Source organism: Oryza glaberrima, chromosome 1, assembly GCF_000147395.1.
Source record: "Oryza glaberrima chromosome 1, OglaRS2, whole genome shotgun sequence".
Lineage (NCBI taxonomy): Eukaryota > Viridiplantae > Streptophyta > Magnoliopsida > Poales > Poaceae > Oryza > Oryza glaberrima.
Window position 1 is genome coordinate 935,961 of NC_068326.1, and position 13,159 is coordinate 949,119.

General features: G+C 40.9%; 1 protein-coding gene across 1 annotated transcript; it reads right to left on the reverse strand.

Annotated features, from left to right (window-relative positions):
• Positions 1–5,654: 5,654 nt before the first annotated feature.
• On the reverse strand, positions 5,655–10,399 carry LOC127756928 (uncharacterized). The gene is made up of 9 exons (XM_052282318.1): positions 10,149–10,399; positions 8,924–9,117; positions 8,197–8,369; positions 7,749–8,033; positions 7,432–7,490; positions 7,289–7,325; positions 7,126–7,197; positions 6,423–6,726; positions 5,655–6,261 (listed from the first exon to the last, which is right to left on the reverse strand). The coding sequence occupies exons 1-9, from the start codon at positions 10,276–10,278 to the stop codon at positions 5,893–5,895; spliced, it is 1,623 nt and encodes a 540-aa protein (XP_052138278.1). The 5' UTR covers positions 10,279–10,399; the 3' UTR covers positions 5,655–5,892.
• Between the last annotated feature and the right edge of the window lie 2,760 nt (positions 10,400–13,159).

Sequence of the window (13,159 nt, forward strand, 5' to 3'; positions counted from 1 at the left end):
TTCGCTTGACTATCCAAATCTTCAGGCTTCAGAGTACTACATGGTACGACTCTTAATTACTTTGCGACTGTCAGGCCCTGATCAGCAACATTGATACCCTGAAAATGGAGTGGCCAAATCATCGTAAGATGAACAACATACAGATACCAACGTAAGACTGCAGTGAAGAATTCAGGCAAGCGTCAGACGTCATATGTGCATACAGCCATACACTGGGGATAAAAACATTATACTGCAGGAGGCAGGCATCCTGTATCCACAGTATGTCTACTATCCTGGTAATGGGAGACATACGGTATATGGAAGCGAACGCCAAAATACATTACATCCTACATATATTCACATGCATATACATGATGGCTACGTTACTTACGCTGGATAGATCATTCATGAAGCAGCTAGCTTGGGATTGCATCGACTGTTCTTCTGTTGAATGGAGAAACAGCAATTAATCAGAGATGAGAACGCACAGCAGATGTCACACACTCGTGTCTGCCACATGATCTGAATCTCATCACGGATTCAATCCAATCAGCCCCCATGAATGTCTCCAAAGGAAGAGGTCTAGAGGCCCCAGGATGGCTGCAGGTCAAACCCTGCATTATGTAGTATCTGAACAATCGATACTGTTCTCTTTAATTTAGTTTTTACTGCAGGTCAACGTCCAGTATCATTTGCAGCAGTTGGTTTGGCAAACTAGCATCAAGTTTTTCTTGATTTTACAAGGGTCAACGAGGACTCGCAAATTCATATTGGAACTCCACTGTTCGCCTGCCAGATGCCAGATCGATCGGCTAATGAATTGCCTGTGGAATCAGAAAACGATAATCTAATCCTGATTAAGTAAAGCTATGGACTTTATTTCTAGATACGAATTTGCTATATATTTGTCGACAAATTTTCCTCCAAAAATTTGTCAGATGTAATTACAGTACAATCGTAGTGTAATTACACTGTAACTTGCATGTAATTACACTGTAGCTATAATGTAACTTGTATGTAACTTTCAAGAATCTCTCGGTAACATGTTATTTCAGTAAAATAGAGGTCGTGGGAACAAATCCTTTCACATATGTGTGTGCTGTGATTTTTTTCTTCTTCACCAGAACAAATGTTGTAATAGATCTAACGATTCAAAATTACGTGAAACTTAAATACAAGTGTAACTGTAGTTACATACAAGTTACATACAGTGTAATTACATATAAGTTACAGTGTAATTATACTACGATTGTACTATAATTACATCTGTCAAATTTTTAGTAGAAAATTTGTCGACAAATGTACAGGTAGTCCCTTCTAGATATATTGTGCTTGCTGGACTCTGCCCGCTTGATTATTTGGCCGCACGATCTTGATCCAACGGTTTCCGTGAACCCAACAGGGGTCGGAGAATAACTCTTCGAACCCCCGCGTGGCCTCCGCCTCTGACCCATCTTGACCGCACGTTCTTGATCCAACGTTTCCTGTCAACTCACCAGGGTACGGGGCATTATTCTCCGAAGTCCGAACCGGGCACAATTTTTGACAATTTGACCCTTTGAAAAAACTAATTTTACAAATGAATTACCGCCAAAACTTATTTCAAAAATGATCCTCCAAATCATGTGGCGCTGAAATTAGACACCCGTTGATGCGAAAAACACACAGTGGCCTGGAATATCTGCTTAACTCTTGTGCAGGTCCAAAATCTTGCTTTTAGGTCCAAAATCTTACTTTTAGGTTCGAGAGTGTACCAGTTGATTTGATCCTACAATCAACAAGAAAGAAAGACAAGAAAACCGCAGTTAAATCTATAAACGATAGCCGATCGGCTAATTGCCGATGACATATCATTTACCTTTGAGCCGATGTCATATTATAATCGATAGGCGATAATGACTGAATAAAATAGAACTAAATCTACTTGATCGGCTGTAGATATTAACAACATATAATCTTTACTTCGATACATATTTAAACTAAGTGATTGGGATAGATCGGTCGTCATGCCGAGACAGTATAAATCACTTAAGTCAAAATATATACTAAAGTAATAATTATATAAACGTTTATAGCATAGCCGATCAGATAAATCCAGCATGTATCAGTTAATACTCCGATACAACTTTATACCAAGATATTAAAACAAGCAAAATATATTAAACAAGAAGCCTAATATACTCTAATGCGATAAGATCTTGATATAAAGGGCAGATTTAGCATAACAACCAAACATATGAGATAAAATAGCTAAATCAGTTAAGATTGGCTTAAACTCCGACACTATCTCTATTGATGATCATGGAACAGGCTAGATATTACAATTATAGATAGAACTTAATAGATCGAACCCAACCGATGCAGCATTAAGCATAGAGATAACGGTAAAATCTAAACAAGATAATAAAAATCTCTAAAAGATGGTAGATATACGATATAATCTAAATTAACAACGAGATCTAACTCTATCAGGTACTTTCTAACAGTAAAAACCAACCGATCGCAAGTTATATAGTGTAACTAACAGAGACTATAAAGTATATACGATAACTCGACGAATTACACGAACAAGATTAGAGTGTCATAAAGATGGAAGCACTAATCCCGAGAATGCAGACCGCCATGACAAATTTACCTCTAGTTGAAGATCGAATTGATGCAGCTCAACCCGAAAGTAAGAACTCGTCGAAATAGAACGAAAGTAAAAAAAGGGTGGCGATGCGCCGAAAGTGTTATTGAACCGATGTTGTCTGATTACAAAGGTTCGGGTAATATTTATACCCGAGATACATAATATGTCCTTACTGGACACGACTCTTCTATCTAACAAACTCTAAGATACACAAAATCTTTACGATAGACTTTTGCCCAAACATATATCTAAGGAAATTACATAAAATATTATAATTAATAGTTACAATTGCTTATTTGAGAGCTTATCTCTATCGTGGCAATCCTTGTTAAGCACGTCGATCGATTCTAGAAGTAGTCTCACAACCGTCTTTATGAAAATCGGCTGTCCTCTGTCCGATCCATCTTAGCCGATGCAGACTCCAGCCGATGCATACTCTGTTCTTCGAATCTAACTCCTCGCCGAATCCGCTTCGATTCCAGCACCGAACCTGGTTTATATCTTACAAATTTTGGTCATTAACAACACCTCAGCGCCATGTCAACTGGCGCTGAATGCCGTACCACTGTGGATGGGAGGCTAAGTCAGCATGCCAACATACATTCAGCGCCATGCTATTTGGCGCCAAGGTGTCTAAATTCAGCGCCACACGATTTAGCGTTGAACAAAAAGGTTAGTTTTGAAATAAGTTTTGGAGGCGGTTTATTTGTAAAAATAGTTTTTGCAAAGGGTCAAGTTGTCAAAATCTCTCAACCCCCGGCGCCCTCTGACAAGATACTGTAGCGTCGAAGAACTCAGATGTGTCTCATCATGAATTTCTGCTTGTTTTTACAAGAGGTTGTTTGGCCTTGATTCCAACACTGATATCATTTCAGAGTTCAGAAGAGAATTGTACAAGGAGATTAATTAGCGGAGGATTCAAAAACTGGTATATATCTTTAGGATTAGAACTTGCACCAGTGTCCGACACAACTGTAAGAAGAATTACTCGCTTCACCGTCCAAATCTTCGGGCTTCAGAATACTACAGCTGCAGGGTTATACTCCTTTTTTTTTTTTTTGTTCCAGTTACGATTCTGAAATCCTTTGCTATTGTCAGTCCCTGATTAGCAGCATATATTTTACCCTGTAATGGAGTGGCCAAATAAATCATCGTAGCTGGACAACATAAGACTGACTGCATTGAAGATACAGATCATAAGCCAAAACGTTCAAGCAGCAGCAGCTAGCCTGGGATTGCATCGATTGTTCTTCTCTTGCATGAAAAATCAGTAATCAGGAAGAATCAGAAAACACTGCAGAATACACATGATCTGTGCTATGCCCCCTTCACTGTGTACTGAAACCGAACATCTCAGCAGTCAGCAGTGATCGAAGCCAATCAAAACCTGCATTATACTACTCACCTCTTCCCTAAATATTTAACGCCGTTGATTTTTTTAAACATATTTGACCGCTCGTCTTATTCAAAAACTTTTGTGAAATGTGTAAAACCATTTGTAGACGTAAAAATATATTTAACAATAAATCAAATGATAGGAAAAAAATTAATAATTACTTAAATTTTTTGAATAAGACGAACGGTCAAATATTTTTAAAAAAGTCAACGGCGTCAAATATTTTGGGATGGAGGGAGCAGTATATCTCAACATATGACGTTCTTTTTAATTTCGTTTTTATCACTGCAGGTCAACGTCCAGTATCACTTTTGCAGCAGCTGGGTTGGCAAACGAGCCATCGAGTTTTGTCTGGTTTTACAAGGGTCATCTTGGACTCGTAATTCATACTGAAGCTCCACTCCAGCACAAAACACTGAACGGATCGGAAGAGTATGTTTGTTAACATTGTTGCACAAAAGGCAGAACAAGCTTGTTTACTATTTTATTGTTGTTAGTTACACTGCTGCAGATCGATCGTCTAATGGATTAGCTGTGGAATCAGAAAAATGATAATCTAATTACATACAAACTGCACATCATTACATACAAACTAAGTTTAATCAATTTTAACTGATCAAAATCGCTAAAAAATGGTAACACAGCCCTGTGTACTGTACACGGTAGCTTGTCAGGTCAGAACAGAATAAACAGAGCCATCATGGTTTCCCAGCAAGTGAGCAAACATCACCCAAGTGCGTTCGTCAAGCCAAAGTGGTTACCTGCCAGCACAACTACAACTAGAATCCTAATTATGCAGCGCTGAAGCTTTTTTACTAATACAATGATGCAGAATTCCAACAACTTCTGCAACTTGAAATCTTGCAACACACGGGTGTGAAAACCCAGACATGGTGCTCGTCAGAATTCAGATCATGTAAATACTTTTCACAACTAGAGGAGAGGTAAGGTGAAAAATGGTAGTAAAGGTGTTCTAGCTTGGAGCTGAAGTGAATTGGAGAGTTTTCCTTTTTGTCTGATCTTTTCTGAATATGCTTTTCCGGAGAACCTTTCCATGGATTTGCTGTCTGTATCCTAGAGAAAGGGCAGGACCTAGATAGTCACAAATAGAATGATTGTATGTCAAGCTAAAGTGATGTTCCCAACTGAAATTTTACCAAATTACTTTTGACATTGAACGGCCAAGAAGATTGGAACCCAAAACCAAAATCAAATTAGGAAAAGGAAAAGTTGACCCACTCCTCTCTTCTCTTCAGTTCTTCACAAGCAATGAAGCAAATACTAGTAATATTACGACAAAAGGACATCCGAATTTGGTTGTGCGCCTGCTAACAGAGGCCGAAGATGTAACCATTATTATTATTATTTTTTAAAAAAAGGACATTAGAATTGCTGTAAGTTTACTGCTGTGCAAGAACAACCCTTACGACCAGAGCTGAAAATTGTGCATTTTTTTTCTGAAAACCTCCCGCTTGCTCAACTGCATCAATTGACATGGTTGCAAAATCTGTTCCAACCTCCAGCATAGACATCAGGCTGATCTAGTGTACAAGGAATGTCCCCCCCACCAACAGAATATGGAAACACACAGAACAAGACATGTACATAAGAAAGAAACATGTCCAGCTGAACAATTATAGGGGATACAGAACATTGCTCTTCATATCATAGTGGGGTTTTGCCCAAATTTTGTTTGCCATTAGGCATTAGCCTTTACAACTATTCCCTGAAACATACCATGTATACCACGGAAGGAAGCACTCATCCACCTAGATCATCTCCACTGCAAAATGGGCTTTGCCCCAGTGCTTCACCTTCTTCTTTTCCTAACTATTACAGGCAATTGCTATACTAGTCTGAATGACCATAGAGACTGAGCTCGTCATGGAGAGCAGTCTACTGGGGTGATCCTTGACCCTGATGGCAGCTCGGACACCTCCTCCCTTTGGGGGCGGTCCGCAAAAAGCATCAAGAGGAGGCCAAGTGTTAAGCCAGAGGCAATGAGAGCCAGGCCTGCTGAGACCAAGCTGAGGTCGCGCCATATAGGAGGGCAGTACTGCGAAGCGATGGAGCTGAATGTGTTGCGGACGAACTTGCAGTCCTGGAGGTTGAGCATGAGAGGGGCATAATGGTACAGAGCGTAGCTTACATTGGCAGCTAAAACAAGCTGACTGTATATCTCTGGAGTTATGGTTCTGGGGCCAGAGCACAAATCTGAGTCAGGAACTGTGCATGTATAGTTCAGCCATGCCTGAAAAGAAGAAATCATTTTGTTATCAAGCAAAGCTTCACAAATGACCCCATCTAGTAATCCTAAAATAAACCAGATCAGCAAGAGTCATGCATCAGAGAAAAACTTCAATTGAAGCCAACAAATTGTGAAATTAGTAACAGAACAATGCCAAAACTTACTGTGGTTGCATTATCGAAGGTGACCTCCCTAGACTTGCACTGCCGATCAGTCAGGTTCGCATCATAGGGAGAACACAGGTAAGGCATGAACTGCCCAGGATGTTTATGATGTGGCCTTCGATTTGAAAGAGCAGATATAGCCCTATTAACTATGCCTACAAGAATTACCACAACATGTTTACTCTGGTACAAGGTTTGATTGGTTGTGCTTTCATCTACACATGGAAGGATGTTGCTGAGAGCTGTCTCTGCTTGAGGATGTTGTGCCCATTCATCCATTGCTTCACAGGTATCCTTTGCAGCACTGTTGCAGAAAGATTATAATGTTGTTAATACTAAACAGTGAATTGCAACCTCATAAAAACATATTTAGTTTTGGGAGGGATACTATCAATGCTGGTTCATAGCATATGAACATGGGTGACATATCAAATGGCAAGCAAATTCATTCTTTTCAAATGAACACATAGCACATATCAACCGACAAGCAAATTCATCATCGTTGAGTTCTACAAAAATGTTTCTACTAAATATGTTTGTAGCTCTTATACTTTTAATTAATGAAACTGTGGGCTTACCTCCTGATTCACGGTAAAAGAAGTTCTGTTTGATTCATGGTTCCATACCAAGGAGAAAATTAGAATTGTAAGACCTCCTAGAATTATTTCGCATGGAAAGAAGGCTATTCGTAACCTAATAATACCTGTTCAATATCAGGAAAATCCCTAGAAGAATGAAGAGAGTTGCCACTACTGTCCAGCATAAGGTAACAAATCTGTAAAATTCAAAAAGTAAGTGGTAAAAAATTACTGCACTAACATGCCCACTCTAATACACAGTACTTTGTACATGGCCACAAAGCTTACACATAAACTGTACTTCTTGGTCCATACAGCTCCAAAACTGCAAATGTGAGGAATAGGTTGTTCAAGTAGTGAGTGTTAACACATCTGAGATAACAAAACCAACAAAAAGGGCATCAGTTTGACTAACAGAATGAAATTCTTACCATATCCCAAGAATGCAAGAACAGGCATCAACGCAGCTATGCAAATCAAAGCAACTGACCTGTAGTAAAACAGGAATTCAAATTTTCAGTTGAAGGCATAGCATTACTAATAATGTGCTAGCATAAATGAATGCAATGCCATAATAACCATTTTGAATTTTGATTACGCTTCTTAGCAACACAGTGCCGTCATTTTGAAGAAAAGATATAGGCCCACAGATAAATATACTATATAGTCACATGAACTATTATTCAGTCAGTGACTTTCAAAGTCAAGAAACCAGAGGTAAACATGGCAAGAATAGTTTGAAACGTACAAGTTATGGAGAACTTTTCTTATCCTTCTGTAGTTTTCTGATGTCTTTTGGGATATAGTATCAGCCGCTTTATTTAAGTCCACTTTCAAATTGTCAATTTGCCCTTGTACATCTGAAGGAAGATAGAGTGCTGCCACACTGATTGTCTTTGCAAGCGATAAGTAATCGGTAACATTCCTTAGCGTCTGAATGGTGAAATCAGATTGATTCACAACAAAATCGACAGTGCTAGTAGCTTCTTGTCCGAATTTACTCTGTCCACAAAAGAGGATAACAGATCCAGCCCTGGTACAAAATGTAACATTGGTAGACATTAGAACCAGTAGTTATGCCATCTTAGAACTCAATAGTGGCATGGAGTAGAAAACTCTATTTAAACCAGCGATATCCCAATCAGATGAACTCAAAAAGAAAAGGAAAAAATGATTATAGAGAATTAGCACATTACGTTAAAGTAAATATGAAGACCACAAGCAACACAAGGCGCAGTATATCTGCATGAAAATCATTTTCTTTGTCTATTCTTGATTTCCAAAAGCAGCGTGCAGCTACAGCAATTCCAAACGAAATAAACCACCCAGCAGCAAGAACAAACCCAGCAACTCCTGTGAATGAAACAGACTGAAACAAACTTGATTCAGCTAAGATGTAGGCAGAACATGGGCATTAAGCAGAACGAAGAGTATAACAGTTCAATCATAATTAAAGGCATAGGCCAGTTTAACTTCAAACTATACCATACATTTTTCGAATGTAGAGTCAGTGTTTTCCTGTTCTCCTTAGATTACCTTGTAAACAGTATTTACACAGTTCAAAGAAAGTGAGACAACACTGTCATATCATACTACCGCAAATTTCTCAATGTTTTTACATAGATTTTTTTTGGGGGGATTTCACAAATACCTTAAAACCAAACAAAAAAGAATCAAGTAAGTTTATCCATGAATGGTCTATAAGTTGTCCTGTAACTGGCTACTGTATTTGGACAAGTAGAAATAAATTGTCCAGACTGAATTTGTAGTTCATATACAGCCTGTACTGATCTATACTATCATATTCCAACAACCAACATAAATACTAGTATTGTCTACTTGCATATCATGACATCTCTAATAAACTAGAGCTTCAAGAGTATAAAACTTTTAGTGTCTTGAATTCTTGATAGCAACACATACCGCCCAATAGTGCTTGTTAGTGATGTTCCACCCTCCTCCATACATCCTAAGGTGGTCAAGAACATCCGGCCGCCGCGTCCTCTCCTCTGCCAGAACCAGCGGATACTTTGCGATGGGGCCCTCTGCTGGCCCTGCCGCCGAGTCCGGCATCCCTTTCAGAAGCCCCTTCGCCCATGGTCCCAAGTTATTCACTTCTGTAGTAGCAGTTCACACAAAAAAGGAAGAAAAACAACCGTTTAGTACCAGTCCAGAATACTACTAGCTGATAATATTTAACCATAACTACCATCAAAGTTCTGCTTGCTTGTACAAGGCAAGAAGCAAATGAAAATTGCCACTTGGTTGTAATCTTGTACGATAAGTAAAGCATCGAGCTTCACATTTATAAGCATAAATTACGAAAATCTAGATTCTGTTTGCGCATGAACCAGTGAACGAAAGTGCCGCTTTTACACAGAAAGATGAAAGTTCTACCACTCCCTAGGAAGAAATGCTTCGTGTGAACCTTGTGACTTCACGTGTAAGTAAAGACCGAATTGTAGCCGTCGCAGATTAGAGCACCGACATGATAATTAAATACTGGTACCCAGTGTTTGACTTGTTCCAAACGAGATGAGAGAATTTTTACTAGTGGAAGCGAATCACCAAAATTAGCATCCCTGAACTACGGGGTTCAAAAAATCAACTAACAGACGGAAGGAGATCTACCCGGCAAACGCAGTAAAGGGGAAGCAATATGGCCCGAACGAACGAGCAATCACCGCCGAATCCTCCGGAACAATAGCCGCTCTTTTATGCAGAAATTGAGCAAAACAAAAGCCGGATTTATTTGGGCTTGATTCTCCGAACAAAATAGAGCATATCCGATATAGAAATCGAATGAGATGAGATCACCCTAAGACGCTGATGGTTTCGCAGACGGCGACGAAAAAAATTAGTAATATCTGAACAAAAAAGCGCACATACTGATACTAGACAGGACAAACGTAGCACCGGCGCAGTGGTCCTGAACAGCAGGGTGAAATCCACCCAAAAAACACAGCTCCAATCAGTAACAAAATGGATTGAAACGGATGAACTCGACCTAATTAAGCTACTCATCCGATCCCCCTCCGCTCACTCCACTCCACTCCACCGATCGATCGCAAGTCGCAACGGAGAGATAGAATAGAACGAGAGACGAATCGCAGGACCACTCGCCGCAAAACAGCTCAAGCCCACGCACCTGGCACGCTGTCGATCCCCTTGGCGGCGGCGCCGAGATCGGCGAGCGTGTCCCCCGACGCCACGGCCGCCGCCACGAAGGCCGCGACCACCACCACCGCGGCGCCCGCGCCCGCGCCCCTTCTTCCCATCACCGCATCTAGGTTCGTCGGCGCGCGCGGCGAGGTCGGGGCGGCGGCGGCGCGCGCGCGCGTAACGGCGGGAGTGCGAGCGCGAGTGGACGAACACCTTCCACTGGACTAGCCCGCGGCGTCGGTCGGTCTCGTCTCTCTCCCTGTCTCGGGTTAGTTATTACCGACCCCGACGCGACGGTGTGGCGGGCGAAACGGCGTGTGCGTTTCGCCTGGGTGCGCGTAGCGGGGGAGACGCCCTGCCCACGTGGCAGGCGGTCGGCGACACGTGGTGGTGGCGGTCCCCACCCTCCAGTGAGTGTCGTTTCGGTGCGCGTCGTGAAAAAGGACACGAGTTGAGTTGAGTGCGGTGGTGGAGGGTGGGGCCCTGTAGGGATCCCTTGCGGCGTGGGACATGTGCTGCCCCTGCCGCTGCCCTGCCTTCGAGGTTGTATACGAAGAGGCTCGGTTTTGCGGGTTAATTACGCGGGGTGCCATGAGGTACCATAGCGAATTAGCGATCAGATCAGGGGTAGTTTGGGAAGTTTGTCACGTGGAACAGGCGTCTCTGGGTGGCGGCCCCACCTGCACGTGTCTGTCTGCATATTGCTTTGTTGGTGTGGAGTTGGGTAGTGTGGCAAATACTGTACAGTGCCTTTCTTGTAAAAATACTAGTGTGTGGTGCCATTAGCTAGCTTTCCTTCAGTTCAGTGCAGTGCAGGTCAAGAAAGGTGTTGCTGATTACGCGTTCTAATTTGTGTTCTTAATTAGTGGTAGTAGCAGTGTAGCACCTACTTAACTTTGTTAGTGATGAGTGTATACTATAGTATGGGCCGGATGGGCGCTAAGCATAAATATCTTGGCCTCCTTTACTTAATTTGATCCGTATATATATTACCGCGTATATATATATATATGCTTTTTCGATATCTTTTCAGAAAGTTGTGTCGTAGTGGAGGCCGAAAGTTGTCTGAAAAGAGAGATCGATCCTGAGACTGAGAGCGAGACTGCCGGCTGCCGACTGCCGACGACGACGTACGAAGCTCCGATCCGTCGACAATGCAAGGTACTACGTACCCAAACTGTACAGAATATGAACGTGCATGTGTTTGGTCCGTGCAACATAGGCCGTGTTTAGTTTTCCCTCTATTCTCAACTTTTCATCATATTATATCACATCAAAAACTTTTCTATACATATAAACTTTTAACTTTTTTTTCAAACTCCTAACTTTATTCAGAATATTTAACTTTTTTTCAAGTAACTAGACACATCGAATGGGTGCTGCTACTAGTGCTCGCTACGTGTCATTGCCTGGTTGTCTCGATCTTTTCGTTCCTTCCGTATGTTTTGGCACACCTGTCCGTTCTCATCGGTGGATCGGTCAATCAATGCAAATTAGTAAGGCCCCGTTTAGTTCGCGAAATGAAAATATTTGGGTGTCATATCGGATGTTTGACCGGATGTCGGGAGGGATTTTCGGACACGAATGAAAAAACTAATTTCATAACTCATATGGAAACCGCGAGACGAATTTTTTGAGCCTAATTAATCCGTCATGAGCACATGTAGGTTACTGTAACACTTATGGCTAATCATGGACTAATTAGGCTCAAAAGATTCGTCTCGCAATTTTCCCCATAACTGTACAAATAGTTTTTATTTTTATCTATATTTAATGCTTCATACATGTGTTTAAAGATTCGATGTAATGTTTTTGAGAAAAACTTTCTGGAAACTAAACGCACTCTCACCCCTTATCATTTCGGTCGCATGATGATGTTGAAAAACATCCAGAAACAAAAACACGCAAAAGGACACATCAGACTAGCTAGCGTGTACGTACGTGTACGGTGTACCGGTGTACACCCACGGAAAGTACAATCAAGAGCAGGAGTGATCCTTCCATTATTCTCCAAATCTTTATATTTCGAGTAATAGTACAACAAATCTTTAGATTTCGAGTCATCAATATATGTAAAGATTTAAAGGTATGATATGCAAAAACTAATAATATTAATTAGGTGGATCGATAAAAAAAAATAGTATAACTTCACGCAGCAAAAATGAGCGTACCTATCATTAGCTTCCTTGTGGAAATTTGATTAGGTGTTCGTAACTAATTATTCTTTAAGCGCAAATTACTATATCAATAACAGGATATGTCAGAGATATTTATTGGAGTTGCGTGTCTTTACAAAGGTGAGTGTGAGGGTGTATATATAAGTGTCATATGCGTGTATGTGTTAAAAAAAACTCATGCAATTATAACTATTTTTTTTTACAAAAGTATGATTTAGAAAAATAGACATGTCTTAGGAGACACCCACAAACCCTTCGAACTCATCCATGATCCATGAAGCTTCACCGCTCAAGATAATAGTTAAGCTCCTTTGGGTTCATTTAGCTAAGGACTTTCATCCATGAAGAAGAGCATGAAAGGGTCATTTGGGCTGGGCCGATGGGCCTGTAGACTAATTTAAGCTCAAGGGCTACTGCAGCAGTGTGGGCCATCTCCATGAGGCCGGCCCCTATATAGCCACGGTCCTATCTTGTCCCAGGAGGCGGCCCATAAATTAATGAGCTAAAGTTTACACAAACTTAAAACCCATAAAATCCATCACGGCCCATCCCTTGCAAAAGGCAGTCTTTCAAGCCCAAAGTCCACAGAAATATATGCTGATAGATTATTAAGCTATTCATATCAATCTCGGTTCGGCCTTCTTTAGCTCATAGATTCGATCAGCTAAAATAATCTATCAGCAGATTAATCTCATGACTATTTAGGAGCAGCTAGCTAGCTAGAACTAATACTGTATTGCGGTCATGGCACGGTCGATCGATAGCGATCGAGATGGATCAACTAGTAATTAGTTTGTTATTATATATGGTCATCAAGCCA

What these genes read in the sequence shown, in the direction of transcription:
- LOC127756928 (XM_052282318.1), bottom strand. Translation starts at nt 10,278, where the DNA reads ATGGGAAGAAGGGGCGCGGGCGCGGGCGCCGCGGTGGTGGTGGTCGCG. An exon ending in AGAAAAGTTCTCCATAACTT is followed by an intron (nt 7,491 to 7,748) that starts GTACGTTTCAAA and finishes GTTTTACTACAG; the next exon opens with GTCAGTTGCTTTGATTTGCA. An exon ending in ATTTTCCTGATATTGAACAG is followed by an intron (nt 6,727 to 7,125) that starts GTATTATTAGGT and finishes TTTCTGCAACAG; the next exon opens with TGCTGCAAAGGATACCTGTG.